The sequence below is a fragment of the Camelina sativa genome, chromosome 19 (genome assembly GCF_000633955.1).
Source record: "Camelina sativa cultivar DH55 chromosome 19, Cs, whole genome shotgun sequence".
Classification (NCBI taxonomy): domain Eukaryota; kingdom Viridiplantae; phylum Streptophyta; class Magnoliopsida; order Brassicales; family Brassicaceae; genus Camelina; species Camelina sativa.
Genome location: NC_025703.1, coordinates 4,280,903 through 4,308,069, shown reverse-complemented (window position 1 = coordinate 4,308,069; position 27,167 = coordinate 4,280,903). Strand labels below are relative to the sequence as shown.

The 27,167-nt window shown below is 36.4% G+C and overlaps 5 protein-coding genes across 8 annotated transcripts; 3 read left to right on the top strand and 2 right to left on the bottom strand.

The window, feature by feature from the left end:
- On the top strand, positions 78 to 8,920 carry LOC104764721 (kinesin-like protein KIN-7O). Its single transcript, XM_010488310.2, has 32 exons — positions 78 to 322; positions 471 to 560; positions 744 to 862; positions 990 to 1,103; positions 1,188 to 1,269; positions 1,393 to 1,460; positions 1,540 to 1,614; positions 1,708 to 1,853; positions 1,950 to 2,052; positions 2,179 to 2,259; positions 2,358 to 2,426; positions 2,505 to 2,564; positions 2,642 to 2,809; positions 3,025 to 3,081; positions 3,167 to 3,403; positions 3,476 to 3,541; positions 3,613 to 3,789; positions 3,895 to 3,999; positions 4,397 to 4,489; positions 4,602 to 4,748; positions 4,833 to 4,946; positions 5,027 to 5,113; positions 5,217 to 5,420; positions 5,519 to 5,662; positions 5,962 to 6,168; positions 6,852 to 6,941; positions 7,014 to 7,154; positions 7,453 to 7,550; positions 7,708 to 7,786; positions 8,013 to 8,177; positions 8,264 to 8,335; positions 8,523 to 8,920. Exons 1-32 carry the CDS (start codon positions 196 to 198, stop codon positions 8,754 to 8,756), a joined length of 3,819 nt encoding a protein of 1,272 aa, XP_010486612.1. The 5' UTR covers positions 78 to 195; the 3' UTR covers positions 8,757 to 8,920.
- LOC104764722 (gibberellin-regulated protein 13) lies at positions 8,789 to 10,119 on the bottom strand. Of its 2 annotated transcripts, XM_010488312.1 has the most exons (5): positions 9,978 to 10,119; positions 9,820 to 9,906; positions 9,694 to 9,727; positions 9,595 to 9,607; positions 8,789 to 9,122 (listed from the first exon to the last, which is right to left on the bottom strand). In XM_010488312.1, exons 1-5 carry the CDS (start codon positions 10,047 to 10,049, stop codon positions 8,954 to 8,956), a joined length of 375 nt encoding a protein of 124 aa, XP_010486614.1. In that variant the 5' UTR covers positions 10,050 to 10,119; the 3' UTR covers positions 8,789 to 8,953. The 2 variants fall into 2 exon arrangements, with proteins under 2 accessions (XP_010486614.1, XP_019096203.1); XM_019240658.1 differs by lacking the exon at positions 8,789 to 9,122 and having other exon boundaries at positions 9,227 to 9,607.
- On the top strand, positions 10,679 to 21,423 carry LOC104764720 (folylpolyglutamate synthase). 3 transcript variants are annotated; one of them, XM_019241599.1, is made up of 18 exons: positions 10,679 to 10,693; positions 16,041 to 16,286; positions 16,569 to 16,731; positions 16,813 to 17,024; positions 17,373 to 17,438; positions 17,787 to 17,896; positions 17,976 to 18,036; positions 18,301 to 18,384; positions 18,746 to 18,802; positions 18,904 to 18,964; positions 19,052 to 19,098; positions 19,252 to 19,329; positions 19,746 to 19,904; positions 19,997 to 20,311; positions 20,421 to 20,499; positions 20,583 to 20,738; positions 20,817 to 21,016; positions 21,142 to 21,423. In XM_019241599.1, the coding sequence occupies exons 3-18, from the start codon at positions 16,584 to 16,586 to the stop codon at positions 21,199 to 21,201; spliced, it is 1,893 nt and encodes a 630-aa protein (XP_019097144.1). In that variant the 5' UTR covers positions 10,679 to 10,693; positions 16,041 to 16,286; positions 16,569 to 16,583; the 3' UTR covers positions 21,202 to 21,423. The 3 variants fall into 3 exon arrangements, with proteins under 3 accessions (XP_019097144.1, XP_010486610.1, XP_010486609.1); XM_010488308.1 differs by lacking the exon at positions 10,679 to 10,693 and having other exon boundaries at positions 20,000 to 20,311; XM_010488307.1 differs by lacking the exon at positions 10,679 to 10,693 and having other exon boundaries at positions 16,273 to 16,363.
- Positions 21,831 to 23,798, top strand: LOC104764717 (probable inactive purple acid phosphatase 16). Its single transcript, XM_010488305.2, has 4 exons — positions 21,831 to 22,301; positions 22,560 to 23,058; positions 23,180 to 23,348; positions 23,442 to 23,798. The coding sequence occupies exons 1-4, from the start codon at positions 21,956 to 21,958 to the stop codon at positions 23,658 to 23,660; spliced, it is 1,233 nt and encodes a 410-aa protein (XP_010486607.1). The 5' UTR covers positions 21,831 to 21,955; the 3' UTR covers positions 23,661 to 23,798.
- On the bottom strand, positions 23,893 to 26,835 carry LOC104764719 (DNA repair protein recA homolog 2, mitochondrial). The gene is made up of 9 exons (XM_019240703.1): positions 26,614 to 26,835; positions 26,397 to 26,457; positions 26,089 to 26,306; positions 25,909 to 25,996; positions 25,562 to 25,678; positions 24,861 to 24,919; positions 24,628 to 24,774; positions 24,396 to 24,530; positions 23,893 to 24,260 (listed from the first exon to the last, which is right to left on the bottom strand). The coding sequence occupies exons 1-9, from the start codon at positions 26,674 to 26,676 to the stop codon at positions 23,979 to 23,981; spliced, it is 1,170 nt and encodes a 389-aa protein (XP_019096248.1). The 5' UTR covers positions 26,677 to 26,835; the 3' UTR covers positions 23,893 to 23,978.

The window sequence follows — 27,167 nt, the reverse complement described above, 5'->3', positions numbered from 1 at the left end:
AGTTGTGGGGGACGCGCGATTGTCTGGTTTATTAACGAACCGGTTCGATCCAGTTTTTTTTTTTAAATTCGAAAATTTTTAAAGGTAAACCAGATTTAGTTAAGTGGGAGGGAAAAACAAATTTCGAACACCTGAGAAGACTGAGAGAGATTTTTTTTAGGTCTTTCATTGTTCGCCGGAGAAGCTCACCGGAAGATGGAAAGAATCCATGTCTCAGTCCGGGCGCGGCCTCTTTCGTCGGAGGACGCGAAGACTAGTCCTTGGAAGATCTCTTCCAACTCAATTTTCATGCCCAATCACTCTTCTCCCACTTTCGATTTCGGTACTCTTTTTTTCTCACTTCTCTTTCCAGTTTCTTCTTCTGCTTGCGATTTCAATTTCAATTTCAATGCCCAATCTCTCTCTCTCTCTCTCTCTCTCTCTCTCTCTCTCTCTCTCTCTCTCTCTCTCTTTTTTTTTTACAATTACAGATCGGATTTTTAGAGAAGATTGTAAAACCGTCGAAGTGTATGAGGCACGGACGAAGGCGATTGTTTCTGCCGCCGTTTGTGGATTTAACGGTAAATACTTAACGATTCTTCTCATGGGTTTACCTGATTTTAGTTATCCACTTCGAATTGCTGCTTCAATTTTGATAATTTGGGGTTCTTTTGATTTCAATCTCCTTTTTTTTTTGGGGTTTTAAGGGTTCTGAGTGTTTTTTTCGTTTTTTTTTTGGCCTAATCGTATCTGTTCGATTGAAGGAACCGTGTTTGCTTACGGTCAAACTAACAGTGGGAAGACACATACAATGCGAGGCTCCCCAATTGAACCTGGAGTCATCCCTCTCGCAGTACATGATTTGTTTGACACTATATATCAGGTTCATCCCTATATTATTCTTAGCCTTTGTGTAACTATCTTTGTAAAGTTGGTTTCTTTTTCGATTTTGTGGGATGTTATTGATTTGAGGAACAACTGTTTCTTCTTTTGTTTGATCACTACTCTAGGATACAAGCAGGGAGTTTCTATTGCGTATGTCGTACCTGGAGATTTATAACGAAGATATAAACGATCTGTTGGCTCCTGAACATCGAAAACTACAGATTCATGAAAATTTGGAGGTACTTCTATGTCTTTTTTTTAGAATCCTGTTTAAACAAATTCTCTACCGATGCTGATGTGTTTTTCAATCTGAGTGTTCGTAGAAAGGAATATTTGTTGCTGGACTACGAGAAGAGATTGTCGCTTCCCCTCAACAAGTCCTTGAAATGATGGAATTTGGAGAATGTACTTTCTGTTTTCTTTCACATTGGTTCTCTATTTTGTTCGTTCCAAACATATTTCCTTAACTGTTTTCAATCTTGGTTTTGCTAATATTGGTCTTCATTTGTCTTTGGAATAAATTTTCAGCTCATCGGCATATTGGAGAGACAAATATGAATCTTTACAGTAGCAGATCGCATACTATTTTCCGCATGGTAAATATATCTACACTCAACCTTAGCGCCCAATTAAATGTAAATTGTTTTTTGACTTACCCGCTTCTTCATTATACAGATTATAGAAAGTAGACAGAAGATGCAAGATGAAGGTGCTGGAAATGCTTGTGATGCAGTCCGTGTTTCTGTACTGGTATTATTCTGTTGGAACCAGTGTTTTTTGTTCCCCACTTATATGCAACATAGTATTTTCTGTTTCATCTTTCTGATTTCTTTTCACTTGTAGAATTTGGTGGATCTAGCTGGTTCAGAACGGGCTGCAAAAACCGGTGCAGAGGGTGTTAGGCTGAAGGAAGGCTCACATATAAATAAAAGCTTGATGACACTCGGGACGGTTATTAAAAAATTGAGTGAAGGAGTAGAAAATCAAGGGTAAGTTTTTCTTCGGTCAGTTTGTTAGGGAACGAAGCATATGGTATATACGCATCAAGTGGTTAATCTTTATGGCATTTTCTTTGGTTGAGTCAGTGGTCATGTTCCGTACCGGGACAGCAAGCTTACAAGGATCTTGCAGCCTGCTTTAGGTGGAAATGCAAATACAGCTATTATATGCAACATAACACTTGCACCGGTATGTATTAATCACCGGTTATATGACATTAAGATAAGCCAGGCAGATGAAACCAAGAGCAGTTTTCATTTTTTTTTCTCTTTGTTTGCTTTGGTTCAACAATATTAATCTTCGTTTCAATGTTAGATTCATGCAGATGAAACCAAGAGCAGTCTTCAATTTGCTAGCCGAGCACTGCGTGTCACTAACTGTGCCCATGTCAATGAGGTTGGATCCAAATTATTTTGAACTTATTCTCTCTTTCTTTAACATACTTCTGTTTAAGTCTATTAATTATCGTATCTATTCTTGTGTTTTCAATACAGATATTGACTGATGCTGCTCTACTAAAGCGCCAAAAGAAGGAGATAGAGGAGCTCAGGTCCAAACTAAAGGTTTCTAACTCGTTTTCAGTATTTTTTTTATCTCTTATGCTTTATTTTGTGGGTTAAATATCAGCTTTTCTATCGCAGACTTCTCACTCTGACCGTTCAGAAGAAGAGATTCTTAACTTGCGCAATACCTTGTTGAAGGTATGTCATTTTTATTCTTGATTCATTAATTGTTCTTGATTTTTAGTACGGTTTTGATATATCCTACTTTTCTGCAGTCTGAATTAGAGAGAGAAAGGATAGCACTTGAGTTAGAAGAAGAGAAGAAGGCACAAGCTCAGAGGGAAAGAGTTTTGCAGGAGCAAGCAAAAAAAATTAAGAACTTGAGTTCAATGGTTCTCCTTTCGAATAGAGATGAGAAGCGTGAGCAGGATCACTTTAAGAAGGTTTCTCCTATTTATTTTGGATACCTTGAGACTTTATAACAGCATGGCTGGGCGCTAAACATTTGCTTAACTAATTAATTAGAATGATCTCCACATATTGTTGTTGAATGCTGTTCCCAAAAACATTAGTTTGATACTGTTGAGAAAATTATTTAAGTATCTTTGTTACATTTTCTTCCCATTTCTTCTTAGATTGATATATTATTTGTTTGCAGGGAAAGAGGAGGGATACATGGTGTATTAGTAAGGTTTCACGAGACTCCCCATCAGAGGTGAATATTGTTGAAATGACCAACCAACACATGAGAAAATGTTGACTTTGGCAGCCATAAAAATACTTTTTTTCTTTCATAACAGGTCCAGTCTAATGTTTTGTCAAGGGGGTCCTCTCTTGAACCTGCAAGATCAGATCGTGAGACTGGTCCACTACTTCCATTTTCGGAACTGATAAATGAACCTTTACATAACATTAACGAGGAAGACGAAGATAGTATCAATGAAACCCTTGAAGCTCCTGCACTTCCAGATCCATGTGCTTTAGTGAATGTCACAGGCAGAAAGAAGCCATCAATCAAGCAGAAAAGTCATGTAGTGGTCAGTGTTCCTCTTTTGAATGTATCTTGTGCTTTTCTTGTGGTAAAGCTGGCCTTTGTTAATGTTATGTAGGTTGAAAACGAGTCAGATAGAATTCAAAGGGAATATGAGGATCTCCTCTTGCAATACGAAACCGAGGTAATAATTTGTCCTTCTCAATATCAGTTAATTTATGGATTTTATTTCTTATTTCTCCACACCTTCAATAGAGAATCATCAGCGAAATACAAATTGAGTTTCTTAAGGCGAAGTTGGGTGAAGAAGTTATATCTGGTGATAGAAAATGCAAGCAATTTGAAGTCGTTGGCGACGTGCATGTGGATGAACATGTTGTAAACTTAAGAGATCCAGAATCTATTCTTCTCATTAAGCAACTCCAAGAGAAGGTGCATATCTTCTTTTCTTTACCTACAACTGAAATGGCTATCTAAGTAGCTTCTCTTTCTTCCATTTTGGCTTTTTCCTTAACCGTGATATGTTCTGTCCAAAAGATAAACATTCTGGAGTTGGAGAAATCTTCAAGCAACCAGAGTCTTGATGATCTTGTCACTGTAGCTACTAAGCAGAATATATGTGCCAGGGAAAAACTTGCTGAGGTATCTGTGGTTCTTTAACTGATTGTGCTTTGCTATTCTGTCCAGCCACCTGGAAAAAAAATGCCTTTGTGCTTCATAATATATTTGAATAATGAATATAAGAAATTCGGTGGAAAGGGTTCAGACCATATATAGTTATACTCTATGCTGTTTTCTTAAACTTCCCAAACCTGACATTACTTAGTCTAGACACAGCAGAAAATATTTTTGAATGTGAATGAAAACATCATTTTGAAATTGTCTGTAACCTTACTTCTTACATATGGATCTTCTGCCGTCTTTTTCACTTTATACCCCTGCTGAACTAGTTAAAAGAGAATTTGTCATTCTAGTCAGCTTTCTAGACTTGTTTTTTATTTTAGTGTGCTAAATCGTTTTATACTATGAAATTCTATAGATTGAAGAAGAGATTCATGCTGCTAGAGAAGAGACCCATGCGGCTCGTGAACAACTTGTGTCCAAGGAGTCTGAAGTTTCTCATGTGCTTAATGTTGGTTTCCATTTCAAATTCATCCCATTAATCTGATAAGTTTAGAACAGATTATTATTGTTGTCAATCAGTATGACATTGCCTAAATGTTTTTTTACTTGTCGTTGTGAAGGAGAATCTTAAATCTTTGGTCAATGTAGCAACAGAAGTTGAAGTCTTAGTGTCTGAATTTCAAAAATCTAAAGCGTCAGTGGAAACCATATGTTCAGTTATGGATGAGGGTCTCCAAGATTTTGCTTCCTTCTCTTCTTTGATACATGTAAGTACTCTGCGCTGTTTGGTATATTCACTGCATTTTGTTTTAGACAATCATTTTCTTTTATGACAAACGTCCCCACTGCAGGATTTCACATCGTTTATGCACCAAAGTTTTGAGCAACATGCTTCACAAATCAGCAGCTACCAGAATGTCCAATCTTTTCTGAAACAAAAAGTTCTTGATGTTGAGAATGAGAAGGTCTGACGCTTTTGTTCACCTTTCACCTTGCATTTGATGGTAATTGCGGTAAAATCTGAAGTCATGATATTCTTTCTCAGCTTCTTTTGCAAGAGCAGTGTTCTGGTCTGCAGATCCAGATAGAAGAACTTAATCAGGAAGCTCAAAAGCATGAAACGTCCTTAATGGTATTTTGCTTATTTTCAAACAGATTTTATTAGAGATTTTTTTTCGTTTCTTCCTCAAATTTTCCAGTGTTAGAAGTAACTTGATGTTTTAACCATTCGTCAGATGCTCTCGGAACACCATGAGTCGGAGAGGTCAGATCTCCTCTCTCACATAGAAGATCTTGAGAAGGATATAGCGAGTCTGTCATCCTCTTCCTTGGCCAAAGAGAAGGAGAACATAAGAAAAGATCTTGAGAAGACGAAAACAAAGCTAAAAGACACTGAATCCAAGCTAAAGAATTCCATGCAAGATAAAACCAAGCTAGAGGTGCGTGGTGGAACCCAATACTTAACTGAAATAGTACTGGATATTTTGTCTAATGACCCATCTAAATTATAACAAATAATTCTGATGTCCTTTCAAAGGCCGAGAAAGCATCTGCTGAGAGAGAGTTAAAACGCTTGCATAGCCAGAAGGCCCTCCTCGAGAGAGACATCAGCAAACATGAGTCCTTTGCTAGTAAAAGACGCGACTCTCTTATTGCTGAGAGAAGTACTAACCAGTTGCAGGTATTATCCAATGATTTGTTTGCAGCATGATCTTCTTTTTACCATTCTAATATTCGGTAACTTGTCCAACGTTGGATATGCAAAGTCGAAATATCAGAATTAAGAAACTTTACGAAATCATTATGTCATTACAGAAAATCTCTTTCTATTGGCTGAATTTTGGACAAGCATTGCATGAGCAGATATTTCTATCTTTTCGTATAATTTTCTCCGTGGAGAACCATATCAGTGTTCTTTTTGGTGGACATAACTTCTGCTTAAGTGAAATGCTCGTTCTCATCCTACTTCACATTTATCAGGAAGACTTTAGACAGCTTGAGGTCCTTGCTTTTGAAATGGAAACAACAATTGCGTCCCTGGAGGAGGAGCTGGTTGCTGAACGTGGGGAGAAAGAGGAGGCACTATGTCGAAATGACGGTTTAGATTCAGAAATTACAGCTCTGACAGAGAAACTGGAGCACTCAAATACCCAATTAGAAGATCTGCAAAAAGATGTCACAGAGCTTGTACGTATTTTCATGCAGTTGATGGTTGATCCATATGTTATTGATAGTGAATTTGAAGCAAATAATGTTTTTAAGACACAATACATTTACTCAACCATATGTTATGTTTTTGCTCCAGAAAACGAGACTTGAAGGTTCATCTTCTGATCGGCAACANATTAAGAAACTTTACGAAATCATTATGTCATTACAGAAAATCTCTTTCTATTGGCTGAATTTTGGACAAGCATTGCATGAGCAGATATTTCTATCTTTTCGTATAATTTTCTCCGTGGAGAACCATATCAGTGTTCTTTTTGGTGGACATAACTTCTGCTTAAGTGAAATGCTCGTTCTCATCCTACTTCACATTTATCAGGAAGACTTTAGACAGCTTGAGGTCCTTGCTTTTGAAATGGAAACAACAATTGCGTCCCTGGAGGAGGAGCTGGTTGCTGAACGTGGGGAGAAAGAGGAGGCACTATGTCGAAATGACGGTTTAGATTCAGAAATTACAGCTCTGACAGAGAAACTGGAGCACTCAAATACCCAATTAGAAGATCTGCAAAAAGATGTCACAGAGCTTGTACGTATTTTCATGCAGTTGATGGTTGATCCATATGTTATTGATAGTGAATTTGAAGCAAATAATGTTTTTAAGACACAATACATTTACTCAACCATATGTTATGTTTTTGCTCCAGAAAACGAGACTTGAAGGTTCATCTTCTGATCGGCAACAACTAGAAACCAGTGTTAAACAGTTGCTTGAAGAAAAGGAAGAGCTAGCAATGGTATGATTCCTGAAGACATATTCTGAACTTAGTTCTTGTTTGTGTGAGTCAGTAATATTTCCTGTTGTTTAGCACCTGGCAAACTCGCTTTTGGAAATGGAGGAGGAGAAAGCAATATGGAGCTCGAAAGAAAAAGCTTTGACAGAGGCCATGGACGAAAAGATCAGATTATATAATATACAAATTGAGTCACTATCTAAAGAAATGTCAGAGGTATATTCCAAACAAGGAATCTATTATAGTGAGACTAACAACCAAAATTTTCTTGCAGCATCATTTTGGATGTCACCCTTTAGAACTATCAACTTATTATATTATTCGTAGGCGTAGCTTATCCTATCTGTTTGGATCTATAATTTAGAACGGTGAATTTGGAATTACCATGAGAAGTTCTGCGTAAATATCCTCACTCTTTGTAGGGACGACCAAAAATTAATTTGTTTCTAATCCTTCTACATATAATATATGTTCATCATGCTCTGTTAAGTTCTCTATCTCCTACTATGTTTAGGCAAAGAAGCAGCTGGAATCTTGTCGAATTGAATGTGTTACTCTTGCTGATAGACTTAGATGTTCTGAGGAGAATGCAAAGCTGGAAAAAGAATGCAGGTCTGTACTTTTGTTTCTCGTACTTTAGAAAGTTAAGATTTTATCTTCTTCACTCTCTGAAGAAATTCTTGTTAAGCTTTCTGGCACTTGGTTGATCTGTATTTCTCTAGTTGATGATATATCTCCTCTGACTTCAGTATTTTGTGTTCCCCTGTAGCATGGAGAAGTCTCTGGAGATTGATAGATTGAGTGATGAACTTCGATCAGTTGATGCTATGAGTAAGCAATCTCAAGAGGTAAGAATTATTTCGCAAAATGTTTTCTCTCTCAACGTCCGACTAACGCAGAGGTTATATTACTTTTCTCAGTGAGAAAACTATACTTGTAACGTAATGTACTTGACTTCTGGTTATAGTATTTATACTTTTGGTATGCCGGTTAAAACCTAGAAGGCATTACTTGCTAATTTGTTATGTTAAAGATGCAAAGCTTTACACACAAAATTTATGTGTGCACCTGCAGGTTCTCAATTCTGATATCGACACTCTAAAGTCCGAAGTTCAATGGGCTTGCGAGATGTCGGATACACTTCGGAGAGAGCTGAATTATGTCACAAGTGAGCGCCAGGGTTTGTTATCTCGCATAGAGGACTTGAGTAAGGAATTTGCTTCATCAAATTGTTCGCAGGTTTGGTTTACAGCACACTGACTCTACTCTGTTACAGATATATTAGTAACCATTCATTCTCACGAAAACCTTATTAGTGCCTCCAGATTGAAAATGCAAAAAATCTAACTGAAGAACTGACTCCCAGAATCTCAGGCCAAGAAGCCAATCCGTTTAAGGTAATGCCAAGTGACATTTCTGAACTTTTTTTTTTTTTGTTCATTGATTGAGATTTATCTTTTCCTCCAAAAGAGGAACATTGCAGTTTAACAAGAGAATCCTTCTAGATTGAGAGCGTTAGGTTCTAACTTTCCCGATATAACCATTTAGATATTTTAACCATACTTTTGCTGTATCTGATTGCAGGATGCAGCTGCAGAAAACAAGGAGAAGGCAAAGCTAAAGATGAGACTCAGAGGGACGCAAGCACGCTTAGATGCAATATGTCTAAGGCACAAACAGTCTGTGCAAGAAATAGAACTTATGAACAGGAAGTTCGAGGAAGCATCTACAAAGCTAAAGGAGAAGTTAGCATCAAAAGCACTCGAAGTGGTCGACCTCAAGAAGCAACTCTCTGCTTCTTCAAGAACAAAGCGGTGAAGTTAAAAACAGCTTAATTCTTAAGTAGTTGATTCACGGCTAGTAAATGTATTTTAAAGCTGTAAACTTCTTAAGTGATTCTTGGCATAATCACAGAGAAGTGATGTGATTATGCAAGAGTCCAATACATATATAAATTATAATGGATAGATTAACAAAGTACATGGAGGTTGTGCCGAAGTAATTAAGAGGAGATATTAAGGGCATTTTGGTCCACCGGTCTGAGTCTTCCAGTTGTTGTAGCAAGGACATACTTGCTTGTTACCATAAGTACCTGGAGGTACACACAAGCACTTGGTACAACATTTGTTGCAGAAGAACAAACATGGCTTCTTGTATTGTGTATTCGAGCATCTATCTCCACACCTNTTCGAGGAAGCATCTACAAAGCTAAAGGAGAAGTTAGCATCAAAAGCACTCGAAGTTGTCGACCTCAAGAAGCAACTCTCTGCTTCTTCAAGAACAAAGCATGAAGTTAAAAACAGCTTAATTCTTAAGTAGTTGATTCACGGCTAGTAAATGTATTTGAAAGCTGTAAACTTCTAAAATGATTCTTGGCATAATCACAGAGAAGTGATGTGATTATGCAAGAGTCCAATACATATATAAATTATAATGGTAGATTAACAAAGTACATGGAGGTTGTGCCAGAGTAATTAAGAGGAGATATTAAGGGCATTTTGGTCCACCGGTCTGAGTCTTCCAGTTGTTGTAGCAAGGACATACTTGCTTGTTACCATAAGTACCTGGAGGTACACACAAGCACTTGGTACAACATTTGTTGCAGAAGAATAAACATGGCTTCTTGTATTGTGTATTCGAGCATCTATCTCCACACCTTGGCCCACACTCTGATATTTGACGGAATAAGGATTTAGTTTCTCATTCAGCACAAAGATTCATTGAAAACTAGACTAGTCATTACTCATTGGTTTACCTTGGGGTTGAAGACTGCCTTCAGTAGTGCCGTACTGTCAAAATCAACAAGAAGATTAATCAAAGGATATTAAAAAGTTGTTGTAGATGATCATGAAACTCGCTGTGTGCAATCGAAGAAACTCACTTGAGAGCTATTGTGATGCGATGGTTGCGACTGTGGTGGTTGTGGTTGTGGTTGTGGTTGTGGAGCAGGAGATTCCAAGCGTATAGGCTGTGTATATTCATGACGTATGGAATAAAGTAGATGAATGTGAAGAATAAAAAGAGTGTTCAAATACTTACATGCACATGGGCAGACAGAAGAAGATGTAACACAACAATGGAGAAAACAATGGTGCTAAGTTTTGTTGCCATTTTTTTTCTGAAAACAACAATGATTGTAATGAACTCAGGATCTTTTTTTTTTGCAACTAAGTATATTATGAACAAAGGATAGGGGTCCAGTATATATATATTCCAATTTTTTAATATGAAAACATGTTTCTCCTGTCACTGATTTTTGGCAAACTAGAAGAGTAAAATTCATTAATTAATGTCCACTAGACATACAATTTCTCTTTGACAATTGCACGGTCTAAATTTTACACACCAATCAATAATCATGTTTAAATTAATTATAAAATACTTAACTACTGATTATACACCAATATTATCATATTTTGTATATAAAATATTTTGTATGAAATAGGTATTTACCAAAAGTGTAGTACGTAGTAGTAGTAGTAACACAAATATAGACTTCATATTCCCAATCTTGGGCATGTGAAGCAGAGAGAAGAAGTTGTGATAACGAACGAAACGAAGCTTATCACATGTGTGTTTCTACTGCGTTCTAAACCTTATCTCTTTCTCATGACTCCGTTTGTTTCCCCATTTAACTTATATATTTATTTTACATTTTGTGAACTGTTTCTAACTTAAATTCACTCATGGAGACAAATAGTTCGTCAAAGAAAAACACAAGTGGCGATAAATTTTGGGATTCGAAAAATTCCTCGGTAAGCAATAGGCATCCCCGTGACCTCGTTGTGTTTTGAGTGCCAAGCCGTAGTATACTAGTATTTGCATGTTAAGAGGGTTTAGAACGCAATAAACGATTTTTCTTTTCAAGATAGGTACCGTCTCTCAATTCTCAATTCTCATTTTTTTTTTTTTTTTGGTTTTGATATTCGAGCCCTAAATTAATCTCTAAAATAACTCATGAAAGCCTTGGCGTATTTACCATCAAGACGTGCACAGTAACCGGTTACTTGACCTACGTAACAAAATGTTTCAATTGACTCTGACTTACACAAGTTACACCAATTAATATTGTTATGTAATGTACCCACGTTTGACTTGACCTATATTTACCAAATTGTTTCAATTGTCAGAAGGTACGAGAGAAGTATTTATAAAAAGATAGCATCGCAACTTGAACATTTATTTTTTAAGTATGGAGAAGAAAAAAAATGGAAGTTGAACTACAACTAACAGTGATTTTAAGATATGTACAGAGAGATGTGCACTTGCCACGGTAGACTTGTATAAATTTATTTGTTTCAAACCTTCAAGAATTGTTTTCAGGCAAGGAATACAACTTTTTTTTTTCTAATGACAATAGTTTGTAAAAGTTGTAACAACCACAAAGTGAAGCTGAGTAAGAGGCGATTAATTCTAGATAGGTCGTATGTTATCAGTTAATTATCAGTAGAACGATGCTAATTTCTGTAATTGTATAATTTTGGAATACATGATTATCTTTAAACTTTGACTATTTTCATTTTTTTGTTTTAACATCATTTGATTATCTTCATATAATAAGAACATTTGTGTAGATTTTTAGGGCATCTTTAAAGGGACAACTTTTTTTGGTGTTCTTAGACTAAATATATTAGGAAAATAATGTAAGATCAGTAGTTAAGATCTTTTGTTAAAAAGTTAGTTATTGGGAGAACATGTTTAAGATCATAAGATTTAATAATATAATATTCTTAAACATATTATAATTATAAAAACTTATAAAATAACATTTAAATTGCAAACTTATAAAATTTTTACTAAAATTCAAAATACAATACCAAATTCAAATGAAAAAAAAAACATTGTAAAAAAAAAAAAATACAAACAAAAGAGAGAAGATGAACAAAAGAGAGAAGAGAAAATGTATGTTTGATTTTGATGATTTACACTCTTGTGCTCTTCTCATATATATAGAGGTCATTTCCCATATAAACTCATGTGAACTTTGGTCATTTCTCATATAAACTCATGTGAACTTTGGTCATTTCTCATATAAACTCATGTGAACTTTAAAACTACAATCCAAATACCAAAGCCTAATCTAATTTACTTAAACAAGATAAATACCACTAGCAATACAATCATACCGAAGCAACCAAGAACTACAAATTCAAGGGCCATTTGACACAATGGTTTCTTCTCTCGTGACTCAGTAACAACCCTCTCCAGGTTCACCAACCTTTGATCTGAATGGTTTTGTTGGTCCTTGAGCTGGATCAGTTGGTCCTTGAGTTGGATCAGTTGTGTCTCATAATCAGGAATTGGTTGAGCTTCACGGCTCCACAGACTTGTGAATCCAATCTCAGTTGATGGTTGCGGAGGATAGTAACAGGTCTTAGCCTCCTCTTCTGAATCGGAACTATAGTCTAATGGACTGTTTATACCATAGTCGTATAAAGAGCCCATGACTTGTTCAACCTGAAACCGAAACACATATATAAGTTTCCAAATACTATATAACAATGGAAACAAACATTCGAGTATTCATTAAAAACATAAGAAACATAGGATTATACCATAGTTAAAACAAACATTTAAAGTGCATTAAAAACATAGCAAACAAGCATAGTTAAAACAAACATTCGAGATTCATTAAAAACATAGGACAAACATAGTTAAAACAAACATAAACTACAGCGGACATTACACAACACTTATTAACAAGCCACTACAATCAAATAAAAACTGTGAATATACACTTACACTACTACCTAAACCACAACACCACTCAAATCATCCAAGTTTTAAGACTACTGAAACCTAAATAGCAAAACTACAATCACAACTAATACGAGAACATGACAANATATAAACTCATGTGAACTTTGGTCATTTCTCATATAAACTCATGTGAACTTTAAAACTACAATCCAAATACCAAAGCCTAATCTAATTTACTTAAACAAGATAAATACCACTAGCAATACAATCATACCGAAGCAACCAAGAACTACAAATTCAAGGGCCATTTGACACAATGGTTTCTTCTCTCGTGACTCAGTAACAACCCTCTCCAGGTTCACCAACCTTTGATCTGAATGGTTTTGTTGGTCCTTGAGCTGGATCAGTTGGTCCTTGAGTTGGATCAGTTGTGTCTCATAATCAGGAATTGGTTGAGCTTCACGGCTCCACAGACTTGTGAATCCAATCTCAGTTGATGGTTGCGGAGGATAGTAACAGGTCTTAGCCTCCTCTTCTGAATCGGAACTATAGTCTAATGGACTGTTTATACCATAGTCGTATAAAGAGCCCATGACTTGTTCAACCTGAAACCGAAACACATATATAAGTTTCCAAATACTATATAACAATGGAAACAAACATTCGAGTATTCATTAAAAACATAAGAAACATAGGATTATACCATAGTTAAAACAAACATTTAAAGTGCATTAAAAACATAGCAAACAAGCATAGTTAAAACAAACATTCGAGATTCATTAAAAACATAGGACAAACATAGTTAAAACAAACATAAACTACAGCGGACATTACACAACACTTATTAACAAGCCACTACAATCAAATAAAAACTGTGAATATACACTTACACTACTACCTAAACCACAACACCACTCAAATCATCCAAGTTTTAAGACTACTGAAACCTAAATAGCAAAACTACAATCACAACTAATACGAGAACATGACAAGATGATAAAAGGTTAGATGCGGACACTAACTAGAATCATNTAAAAAAAAAAAAATACAAACAAAAGAGAGAAGATGAACAAAAGAGAGAAGAGAAAATGTATGTTTGATTTTGATGATTTACACTCTTGTGCTCTTCTCATATATATAGAGGTCATTTCCCATATAAACTCATGTGAACTTTGGTCATTTCTCATATAAACTCATGTGAACTTTGGTCATTTCTCATATAAACTCATGTGAACTTTAAAACTACAATCCAAATACCAAAGCCTAATCTAATTTACTTAAACAAGATAAATACCACTAGCAATACAATCATACCGAAGCAACCAAGAACTACAAATTCAAGGGCCATTTGACACAATGGTTTCTTCTCTCGTGACTCAGTAACAACCCTCTCCAGGTTCACCAACCTTTGATCTGAATGGTTTTGTTGGTCCTTGAGCTGGATCAGTTGGTCCTTGAGTTGGATCAGTTGTGTCTCATAATCAGGAATTGGTTGAGCTTCACGGCTCCACAGACTTGTGAATCCAATCTCAGTTGATGGTTGCGGAGGATAGTAACAGGTCTTAGCCTCCTCTTCTGAATCGGAACTATAGTCTAATGGACTGTTTATACCATAGTCGTATAAAGAGTCCATGACTTGTTCAACCTGAAACCGAAACACATATATAAGTTTCCAAATACTATATAACAATGGAAACAAACATTCGAGTATTCATTAAAAACATAAGAAACATAGGATTATACCATAGTTAAAACAAACATTTAAAGTGCATTAAAAACATAGCAAACAAGCATAGTTAAAACAAACATTCGAGATTCATTAAAAACATAGGACAAACATAGTTAAAACAAACATAAACTACAGCGGACATTACACAACACTTATTAACAAGCCACTACAATCAAATAAAAACTGTGAATATACACTTACACTACTACCTAAACCACAACACCACTCAAATCATCCAAGTTTTAAGACTACTGAAACCTAAATAGCAAAACTACAATCACAACTAATACGAGAACATGACAAGATGATAAAAGGTTAGATGCGGACACTAACTAGAATCATCCGATTTGAGATTAACAAGCCACAATTAAGTGACACTTAATTCACAACAACTCAATTACAAGAAATAAACCTAATCAAACATCCGAGATTAACATGCAACAATCACAAAACTGTGAATATACACTTACCTTGTGATGGATATCCGATTATGAAGACAAGGAAATTCTAAATAACCATTACCTTGTCTATATCGAAAGGTCTTGATGATGCAAGTTTGATGATGGATATCCGATTTAATTTCCCATGTATAACCTCACCTACAAGCCTCATAAACAAACAAGCAAAATCAATTAATGTTCATCACTGTAAATTGACTCAAACATAATCGAAATTGACTCACAAGGTTTGACTCAAACAACACACGACACTCAAAATTGACTCTAATTCAAAGACACGGCATTATACTCTAATTCAAAGGCTAAAGCATAATCGAAATTGACTCAAACAACACACGACACTCAAAATTGACTCAAACAACACACGACACTCAAAATTGACTCAAACAAATCCTATGTTAATCAAAAACTTTGACAGATGAGACGAAACCCTATTATATTATACTAAATCCAAACCTAATTCAAAGATTTCAATACCCTAAATCGATGAAACATCGATGAAACCAAGGAGATGAGATTACCTTTGCCTTTGTTCGCCGGAGATGAGATTTGCGAGCCAGCCGAGACAGAGGAGACGAGGAGATCTCTTGCAGAGGAGCTGAGGAGCTTGGCAAGACAGCGGAGACAGTGGAGACGAGGAGCTTGGCGATACGACGGAGACAGAGGAGACGAGGAGATCGCCGAGATCGGCACAATATCAAAGAGAAGAAATTGAAATGGCCGTTTCGCCGTTTGGGAGAGAACAAAAACAACCCTAGGTCGACCATACCGAAGAAGATGAAACGAGAGTAATCTCTCGACGACCAAAAATATCTTTCCAATTAAAATTGAACACAAGAACAACACAAAAAAACAGTTCTCAAATAAGATTAGTTTTAATGATCTAAGCCCACTTTCTAATTTTTCCCAAATAAAAAAAGCCCAAGAACACCCTCATAGTTATGCCTATAAAGATGGCCTTATGGACCACTTTTATTTTTATTTTGATTATAAACTTGATTTGAGTAATTTTATATTATAATTTATTAGGGTAATTACCATGATTCAACAAAATAGAGTTTTACATATAATTCTAATTTCTAAGCAAAAATTGAGATTTGGAGGTTTTTTTTGTTAGTTTTGACAAAACTACTTTTGATATTGAACTGTTTGAGACAAAACCAAAAAAAAAAGAAATAATTTATTTAATAATTTAATTGAATGGCTTTAATTAAGTTGGGATGAGGAAGATGATGGATGATTCGAAAACGAAGGTGGTGGAGAGTGCAAATGGCTGCTGAGTGCTGAGACAGTCTCCAACCCCACAAACCCTAAAAGGCTTAAAGAAGAAGATTCTCCCCAGATTACCACAATTACTTGGAACTGATTGATACTTCATACGTTGCAATAAGAAGAGCCACACGAGAACAAAAGACTTTTATTGACCCGCGAACTCGATTTACCCATTGAAGCTTTCCCATGGTTGGTTCTCTCTATCCGTCTCTTATACTGCTTTTGGGTTCGGCTATATTACTTTCTGAAAGATTGAAACTTTATAGGTATTTTTGTGTTCCTCAATCGATTCTGTGTGCTTGCTTCGAAACTGGGTTGAGGCTGAATATATATGAGTGTTCCACAATTGGAATGAGCTATACTTTTTTTTTATAGGGACACTTTTGGGGGCTTATGTGATTGAACAATGGCATGAATGAGAAAGAGAGAACGGACAAGTTACTAACTTATCTAAGCATGTTTTGGTTGCAGATTTGAGATTCCCTGATGCTCGTTTATGCGAAAGGGCTTCTAAAGTGCGGAGCACCTGGAGTTCCATTCTTTTTTGACAAAAGGAAATCTTTCTTCACTAAAACAAAGAGGGGCTTTCACAGTTTACCTTCGGTCACTAGGGATCGTGTTCATTTCAACAACAGTAAGTATATACACCACTCTATGCTTACACTAGTTTCATGCCTGAGGCTGGTGTGAAATATTGCTATGTTGGTGTCTCTAGATCTTAGGTACTCTAGCAAATCAACAGAAGTTGTGGAGAAGACTGTCATTGATATGGATTCAAAGGAAGACAAGGCAGATAATCCAGCTTTATCTTCATATGATGATGCCATGGAAGCGCTGTCGACTCTTATTTCTCGTCGAAACCGTGGAGACCGCACACCTACTAGTGGAAGTCGTGACAAGCTTGAACAAGTCATCGCATATCTCAAGGTGAGTACAGTCAACACTAGTTCGTAAGCTTGAACGAAATAAAACTGATATCATAAAAAAGACTGTTGAATATTTGCAAAAAAAATTGTGTGACATGAATGTTGTGTAACTCATTCTGAACTGTGGCAAGTATGAAATTTAGTAGGCTGTTTTTTCTTAAGACTGAGTTTTTTTGGGATTTCTCTGTCGAGAGATACATGACCTATGTTACATCTGGCCATCGAGAATTTGGAGTGATGTGATTCAAGTCAAATTTCTTTCATATTTTTCTTGTCTATAGTAATCTTTCCTTCTCGATGGTACTAAACACTGGGAATTGTGTTTGTTGTTTTGGTCTGAGGAATACAGATTTTGGACCTGGAGGACAAGATAAAAGAACTAAAGGTTATTCATGTCGCAGGAACTGAAGGGAAGGTACGTTGCTTTTTCACTTTAGCTAATGCAGGTCCTAGGATTTGAGTTTTAGTTTAAAAAAAAAAAGTCACTAGAAAGAGTGTCGCACTTACGTGAGATGATGTTGTTTCCAACTTCGAGAACGTAGCACTTAATAGAAAACCAACATCATTCAGTGAAGTAACTATCTATGATGGTACCATCTAATGCATATCTGAGCCTGCAAGAGGCAATATTCCGTTTTCTAAACTCTGGAATTCCTGTGGTCCATAATGATTAAGCTTATGTGGAAGTAATATTTGATGATTAGAATATCCATATGTAGCTACTGATTTTCTTCAGTGCTGGCTTTGTATTTGTGTATTTCAGGGTTCAACATGTGTCTTTAGTGAGGCAATTTTACGTAATTGTGGGTTTCGAACCGGAATGTTTACATCTCCCCACCTGATTGATGTAAGGGAAAGATTCCGAATTGATGGGTAAGTTCATCAATATATTGATTTTCAATGTTACTTGAACACACAAGAGACGGATTTGACTGCTGTTTTGCTTTTCCAGCTTGGATATATCTGAGGAAAAGTTTCTACAGTATTTTTGGGAATGTTGGAAGTTACTGAAGGTAAAACACCCTTTTCGATGTTAACATTCTACCACGAATTACCAGAAGCCATGCTCTTTGCATTGCTTTTATAGCAATTTCCCGTTCTATGTGTTCTTTGTATTTATGGACTGAGAATGTAAAGGTTTTCGCTTGATCTGTAGAATGTATTTGTTGTATACCTTTTATTAATGCTATCTATAGACATTGGTTAACTATGAGTAAAACACTCAGTGTAGATTACTAAACAATGTAGATATCTAATAGTGAGCTTCTTATTTGCAGGAGAAAGCTGTAGATGGTCTTACCATGCCGCCTCTTTTTCAATTCCTCACAGTATTGGCATTTAAGATTTTTGTTTGTGAAAAGGTATATTAGTATTATTCAAATAAATAAGTCTCTATGTATTTTTTTTTTTCTTTCCGAACACAAGTCATCATTACTTAATATTCTGTGAAAAAATGGGTCATCTTCGCAATTGCATCATAGGCTACTTTCAGTTATGGTCCTTTAAAACCCGTTGGCTTATTTAAGGACCAAAATTGCTATTATTAATCATATGATATCACTTGTAACTTGGTCTTGCCAGTCTCGACAAGTATAGTTTTTACTTTCACACTCCTTACAGTATTTCCTCTCTCATCAGCTACTTTCACCATAGCTCCCTTTGCATTGTAACGGTTTATGTATTTGGCTAAAACTGGATGCTTACTACTGTTGTTCCTGATAGGTTGATGTTGCTGTCATTGAAGTTGGACTTGGGGGAAAACTTGACACGACAAATGTGGTAAGCATTTTTTGAGAAGCTTATGTCCCCTGAGTTTTTCCTGTCATATTTATTCAATGTTGGACATCTGTCTTCATTAAAACGGAAAATGCAAACTACAGATTCAAAAACCTATCGTCTGCGGCATTGCTTCTCTTGGGATGGACCATATGGATATATTGGGTATGCGAAACTATTTCAATTCATTAGGCAAAAGTAGTTTCTCCCTCATCCTTCTAACTCGGGTTTCTCAATGCTAATTCTACACAGGAAATACGTTAGCTGATATTGCATTTCATAAGGCTGGGATTCTCAAGGTACAAACCTTCTAACTATATTATCTACTCTTCAAAAGGCTTTCTTTGTCTCATAATTTTTTGAATGCAATATATTTGTTTCAAAGTTTCCCATTGACAGCTTCATGTTAGATATTCTCTGATTTGCTTTGTTTTCTTGTATGCTAATGAAAGCCTCAAATCCCCGCCTTCACAGTACCCCAACTCTCTGAAGCAATGGAAGTTCTTCAGAAAACAGCTAACAATCTTGAGGTAACTACAGTAGGTTTTTATATTTCATTCCACTTCTGCTGGTGTTTTAACGGTTAGTTATTTGTATAAGCTCGAAAAAGTTATAGTTCTGAGAAGAGTTTATCAAATTTTTATGCCACATCAACATGTGTATATTAGTGACCACTGACCAGGGTCTATATAATTAGGAGAGTAATGTGGGAAGAGGTATCAAATTTTTGAAAATGATTTGGGTTTGGGAGAGTTTGTGGGGTGCTCCAGAACTCACCACCAGGGTTCTAGCTTAGTTTCCTTGGTGTCTTTGATTCTTAGTTTTGGAAATAAAACAGTTTACGTTTCAAATAATGGTCTTTTTGACATCTGTGGTTTAATGATGCTATAATTAATAACCAAACTATAAGGAATAAATGCTGAATGCTGCGTATCGTGCGTTACAGGTTCCTCTGGAAGTAGTAGCGCCTCTTGACCTTAAAAAGTTGGACGGAGTTGCGCTCGGCTTGTCTGGGGATCATCAGCTTGTAAATGCAGGTCTTGCTGTTTCTCTTTCAAGATGCTGGCTTCAGAGAACTGGGAACTGGGAGAAGATATTTCCAAATGTTGGGTTTTGCTCTTGGTCATTAATCCTTTATCAAAACTTCCAAGGACTCTACTTGGTGAATCTTATTTGTTCCTTGCGGATTTTTTTTAGCAGGAAAGCAAGGAAACTGAGATTCCCGTGGCATTCTGTCGTGGTCTTGCAACGGCACGTCTTCATGGGAGAGCTCAAGTTGTTCATGATGTAGTTTCAGATCCACAGGGATCGTCAGGTTCGACGGAAACTTCATGCGGTGATCTGATCTTTTACTTGGATGGAGCTCACAGTCCAGAAAGCATGGAGGCTTGTGGTCGATGGTTCTCTGCTGCAGTCACAGGAAACAAAAGCTTGTCGACTGCTGTCAATGGTTACAGGAGAAATGGGGAGTATAGTAGAGAGTCTAGAGACTTTAACAGAGTCTCCAAACAGGTAATCAAGACCAACATTGATGAATCAATTCTTTTAACTTCCTTCTCTGTTCGACGTATTGCAAAATGGTTTTTGTGTTTTATAATTTGAAGTTCTTATGTGCTAATAGATTCTTCTGTTCAACTGCATGGAAGTGAGAGACCCTCAAGTTTTACTTCCAAAGCTCGTCACCACTTGCGCTTCCTCAGGTTATCTGATAACAAGTTGTACTCTGTTTTTAGAGTTTGCTATCAATACTTATGATGCGTATTGGGGAATGAAACACTCTCAGGCACTCATATCTCAAGAGCGCTTTTTGTTCCGAGCATGTCTACTTACAACAAGGTCATTTCGGGTGCATCAGCGATTCCTTCGGATACACGTAGAAAGGATTTGACTTGGCAATTCAGACTACAAAGACTATGGGAGAAATCAATCCAAGGAACAGGTAAGCTTAAGTATTGCTTCTTTGAAAACTTGTTGATGTCACGCCTAAACTTGATCATATGTCCTGTGACTTAATCAGATGCTGCGCTTGACCATACACTGAAATCCGATGGAATAACCGCCTTACCACCCCATGATTTCCTATGTGGAGATGCACCTCATTGTGGAGGACCTGCAGGGACACAAGTCGTCACTTCCAGCGCTGTAATGCCTTCATTGCCATTGACTATAAACTGGCTACGAGACTGCGTGCGTCGAAACCCTTCACTGAAACTAGAGGTAAGTCAAAGCTATATTCAGTATCCACTTCAAAGACAAGAATGAAAGCCTGATTTTTGAACAGAACAATAACTTATTTGGTGTTGTAGTCGTTGGGGTTATAATGGTGTTTGTTTATGCAACAGGTTTTGGTCACAGGATCGCTACATCTTGTTGGAGATGTGCTCAGATTGCTAAAGAGATGATGACTTTTTTTTTTACAAAAACTAAAATAGAGCTCCGTAAGAGTAATCAAACCTTACAGAGTTACAATTGTTTTATACTTCACTTTTATTCTTCTCATAATTACCATTTGATTCGTTGGTCCAGTTTACATAACATGAGAACCCTCCTCCTCTTAAGCTGTACTTTTCTATTACACTTTTGTGTTAGTTTATCTTTTCCTCTCAATCTCTAATTCCAAATTACATTTTCTTTTCCGTAACAGTGTATAGTATACAAAATTCGAAAACTTACAAATTTTTAATCATTTCGAGTAGGAGGTGAACATATAAAACTATTGTGGACAACAACGACAAAAAAGATTAGGACTTACGAGGAAGAAGTGGAAATTAATGTCAGTGCATGTGCCTTTAAAGTTGAAATAGAACTCGACGTAACATGGGTATTGGATAGTGGAGACCCCTAAAAAAACATTGGCTAGATTCCTCTCTTTTCTATCAACTAAAAGAAAGAGAGAAAGAGATAATTGAATATTCTTTGAATATGCTCTACATCGATTTAGATGGTTAACCTAATTTGGCCATTTTGTGTTTTTCAGGATTACTAACCCGTTTTTATAACTCAATTATTATTATTATTATTATTATTTCTTCTTCTTGTGTTCAGCTAATTTATAATTCAAAATCCAAGAAAACTTAACAGATGAATTTTATAATGATTTAGTTATTTTCTGTCGCAAACACAAAAAGGACCCTTATCTTTATCAAGTTGTGAAACATGAAAGAAAAGATCACAACTTCAGTAAATAGTTTTGAATCGTCTCATACATACTACTGTATTATTACTATTCCAAGAATGAAAAGATGGTCGTTGTATCTGATCATCACCGTTCTATCTCTTCCACTAATATCAGCCGTAGGAGTAGGAGGATGGGAGCTAAGCATCCCGACGACGGCAACGACGAAGAGTAGTAGTAATCTTCGGGTGCGGGAAGGAACACCGTTCAAGATCGCAATCTTTGCAGACCTCCACTTCGGTGAAGACACGTGGACTGATTGGGGTCCTCGTCAGGATGTTAACTCCCTCAACCTTATGTCCGCCGTTCTGGACTCTGAAACTCCAGGTCATGACAAACATCAATTGCACCAATTTGGTTTTACAGTTTTACTCAATGAAGTTAAAAACAAAAAAAATTACCTTATCATTTTGGTTTGACTAGTTTGGTGTAGAAATAATGAACTGTAAACTGATGTAATTATAATTTTTGGTCGGTTTGTTAGTTTTGGATGGTTTGGTTACATTGGATTGAACACACTACTGTTTAAACTGATTATGTGAAGATTAACTGAAATAACTGTTTCTTTAATTTCAAATAGAACAGATTTTGTGGTATATTTGGGAGATGTTGTAACGGCTAACAACATAGCAATTCAAAACGCAAGTTTGTTTTGGGACAAAGCAATATCTCCTACAAGAGACAGAGGCATTCCATGGTCTACTCTCTTTGGTAACCACGATGATGCTTCTTTCTTTTGGCCTTTGGATTGGTTCTCTTCTTCCGGTATCCCTCCTATTCGCTGCCCCACATCGGATAAAGATGATGACGATGGATGCGCGTTTAGAGGAACAACTCGAGTGGAACTGATTCAGGAAGAAATAAAGTCTTCCAATGGACTCTCACACTCAATGATTGGTCCTAAGGAGCTATGGCCAAGCATGTCTAACTATGTCCTTCTTGTGGAATCATCGAATCATTCTAAACCACCCGTGGCATTGCTATACTTTCTTGATTCGGGCGGTGGTTCATACCCGGAGGTTATCTCAAATGCTCAAGTTGAATGGTTTAAAACCAAGTCTAATACTCTTAATCCCGATTTAAGGTATGTAACATTAAAGATTTTGGTGGGGAAAACTCATTATATGATAATAACTACTACAAGATAATATCTTGGAGATAAATTATTCGCTAAGTCGATATTGAAAGATTTTCATTTCGTGCAGGATCCCAGAGTTGATATTTTGGCACATTCCTAGTAAAGCATTCAAAAAAGTAGCTCCAAGGGTATGGATAACAAAACCATGTGTCGGATCAATCAACAAAGAGAAAGTTGCTGCTCAAGAAGCTGAAAATGGGATGATGAAAGTTCTTGAGAACAGATCCTCAGTTAAGGTATCAACTAAACACGAAATTGTGTTACATATATATATATACGCCTTTAAGTTTGATATGGAACGGAACAATGATGGCTCTATTTTTCCGTAGGCTGTGTTTGTAGGACACAACCATGGACTAGACTGGTGCTGTCCATACAAAAATAAGCTCTGGCTTTGCTTTGCTAGACACACGGGCTATGGTGGGTACGGAAATTGGCCAAGAGGATCAAGGATTTTGGAGATTACTGAAATGCCTTTTCGTATCAAGTCCTGGATTAGGATGGAAGATGGATCTGTCCATAGTGCAGTTAATCTAACATATGATTAGTCTATTTAATTACATATGTCAAACTTTGTGAAGATGATATTGCCGAATTGTTGGTAAATATGGGTTAGAGGTGATTCAAGACAAAAAAAGAAATAATGAAACAGGAATATCTGCAGCACATGATAATCTCTAGCAAGAACAGTACCTATGATAACATCTAACAACAACTAGCTTTGGCATGTCTTCTCTGATCCCCCTTTTAGTTACACGTTGCTTAATAGGGAAGCCGAGGTTGATGAAAAAGCAGCTCAACTGGTGTTTGGCTCTATCGAAACATAGACATTTGTTTGGCTCTACAGAAACAGTCCTCTCTTTCTTTCACATCTTGAAAAGCTGGTTCCTCAGGATTTCGACAACAGTATCAAGAACCTCTTTATTTTCAACCAGATACTTCTCAGCTGCGTCTTTCCCATCGATGACCTCACCTTCGATGAAATAGCTAGTTCCTTCTCTAATGATAACTCCATGCTCACAAGCCAATTCTAATACTTCTCGCTCCACATAGAAACCATGACCAAAGTGAATTCCCAATTCAGATTTCTTCTTTCCTGGTGCCAGTTTATTCTTCACCACTTGAACACAGACATTCAGACCACTTATCTGAGGAAATAAAGCAATCGAAAGAAGATGAAGATATCAGGTTTAAACAAAAACGACTGCCATATGCAGCCTTTTTACAGATCAAGGGAGACCAAGTTTACAGTAACACAATGGAAACAATGTCCCTAACAATACCTTATTGCCAGTCTTTATTAGCCCAGTTCTTATCATTTTGAGACGTATAGCTGCGTGAAACGGCAATGCGTTTCCTCCACAAGTCACTTCTTCAGCGTGGGGGAAACGCATGCTAGATTTGACATGTGATCTGACCTGGATCACAGAATCAGCAGAGAGGTCTTATCTTCGGAACGTGGGTCAAAATGATCCAACTTAAGGAGCCGAGGAGGATAAACCATAATACTCTTACCTGATTAAGAAAAACGATCAGTGTCTGAGAATAGCCAATTGAGTAGTGGATTTTTCTGAGCGCTTGCGTCATTATTCTTGATTGTGCGTCTTTGTATCTTTCTCCTACAGGAACATCAAGTTCACATTGAGGGGCAAGAGCAGCAACCTGTAAATTCCACCATTAATTTTAACAGATGCAGAAAGAATACATGAACATATTGAAATGAAAAGAATGAAAAGCTCAATACTCACACTGTCAACCACAATTACGTCTACTGACCCACTTTTGGTTAGCATATCAACAATTAGGGCTGGGCAAAATAACCGATAACCAAATAACCGACCGAAACCGAACCGAAAAAAACTAAACCGAACCGAACCGAAATTCTTCAAATACCCGAATGGTTAGTAAAAATCTATATCCAAACTAACCGAAACCGAACCGAACCGAACCGACAATTAAATGGTTAACCGAAATATCCGAAAACCTAGAAGATATCAAATATTATATACTTAATATTATGCAAAACTATAAAATAAACTTAAAATATAAATTATTTCTAGATTCAAAACAATTAAATATTTTAAATAATCAATATATGTAAATGTTATTATTTTGAATTTACAAAGTTAAATACTATTTTGTAAAATTGAATCAATATTTTTCCCTTTTTTGTATTTTTGTTATTGTATATTTGGTTAATTTTGGTTATATTCGGTTAGTTTTGGTTATATTTGGTTTATTTGGTTAATGTTAATATAATTTATGTTAGTTATGGTTATTTATTTAAATAACCAAACCGAAACCGAACCGAAAGAAACCGAACCGAACTAAACCGAAATTCATAAATATCCAAATGGTTACTATATTACTATATCCAAAATAACCGAAACCGAATACAACCGAACCGAAACCGAATGGTTAACCGAATGCCCAGGCCTATCAACAATACTTAGCATCTTTTCAGCAGAATCAGGTCGTGATATCAGAAGCTCTTCCGTGTCCACACCTATTGATTCTGCTAGAGAAGGATCCATGGCATTCTCGGCATCAAGATAAGCGCAATAACCTGGTACAAACAAGTCCTTATTTTCAGATTAAAAATAAAAAAAACTAACGGAGTGAAGCATTAAAGCAAGTCAGCCAGCCAGCTAAGAAGCACAGAATAAACTTCACAAAAATCAAAGAAACAAGAATGAAAAAACTAGAAGATCACTGTTCCAAACTTAAGATGGAGTCAAGTAACAAGTCCCAAGATTCCAATTCAAGCATATGTGTTGAAAGATTCAAGAACATTACCTCCAAGCTTTTGAGCTTCCTTGATGATATGAAGAGCTAGGGTTGTCTTTCCAGAAGCTTCTTTTCCGTAAACCTCAACCATTCTTCCCTACAAAAAAAAACCCAACACATTTTAGAGACCTCATTAAGTGAAATAGTTTTAGCTTGGCTAGTCCTATCTCAGACTCTAAATTAAACAACCTTTGGCAATCCTCCAACTCCAAGAGCAAGATCAAGGTTAAGGGAACCAGTAGGTATTACAGAAACTCTCCTTTTTCTGAGAAACCGCTGCAATGACAACTTGGAGCCTTTATCAAAATCACCCGAAAGCTGTGATAATGCTAAATGTAGAGCAGTGTCTTTCTCCGCTACTTTGCTATCATCTGGAACTTCATCAAGTTCACAATCTGAAGCTTCAACTAACAAAACGAAACACATTCTCGTAAAGGTGAGGATACAGAGTAAACCAATCATGGAAACCACAAAAACAAAAGGAAGTTACTGATTACCTAGAGACGAAAGATACCGATTTCTATAGCCAGAGCAAGGCAAAACACTTCTTGTCCCCTTCTGCTACAGAGCAAGAGAAGAGTAAAAACACAAGAGAGACTACACAAGTGTTATACTAAGTATCTTCATCTGAAAAATCAAATCTTTCTTTCTTACAATCATCAACTAGTCAACCTAGCCATTGTTGAGAGCAACAACATTAGAGACGAAGAGAACCTGAGTTAAGTAAGAGAAGAAACGGAATCTCTGAACCGGACTTGCCCATGAGAGTCGACCCATGCCCCGTTCTTCTTCCGACGGCGCGTGTTACAACAGACCCGGCTCTTTCTCCTCAAACTCTTTGGTCTGAACGGTTTTAACTCGCTGGTTGGTTTCAATTCCACAGTTGTGTTGTCTTCTCCTGTTCTACTACCAACGATCTCCAGTTTCCGCCATGGTCAAAGCGACCTTAAAGAGTAGTTAAATAACCTGAAAGTGAGATACATAAAACCGCAAACCGTATTAAACCGATCGGTTCATGTCTACTAATCTGATCTATCGGTATGATATGAGGACCGCAAACAAAAAAAAATATAATTTTTTTTTAAAAACTTTTTGATTTATAAAAAACTAAAGATTGAAAAAGATCATCTAAAAATCTTAAATATTGTTCCGAATATTTTGCTAAAATCTTGTTAGGAGAACCTAATTTTAAAGCATTAAAAGAGAGATCTTCATCTTCTTCTTCTTCTTCTGCGTGTTATTAAAAAAAAAAAAAAAAAAAAAAAAAA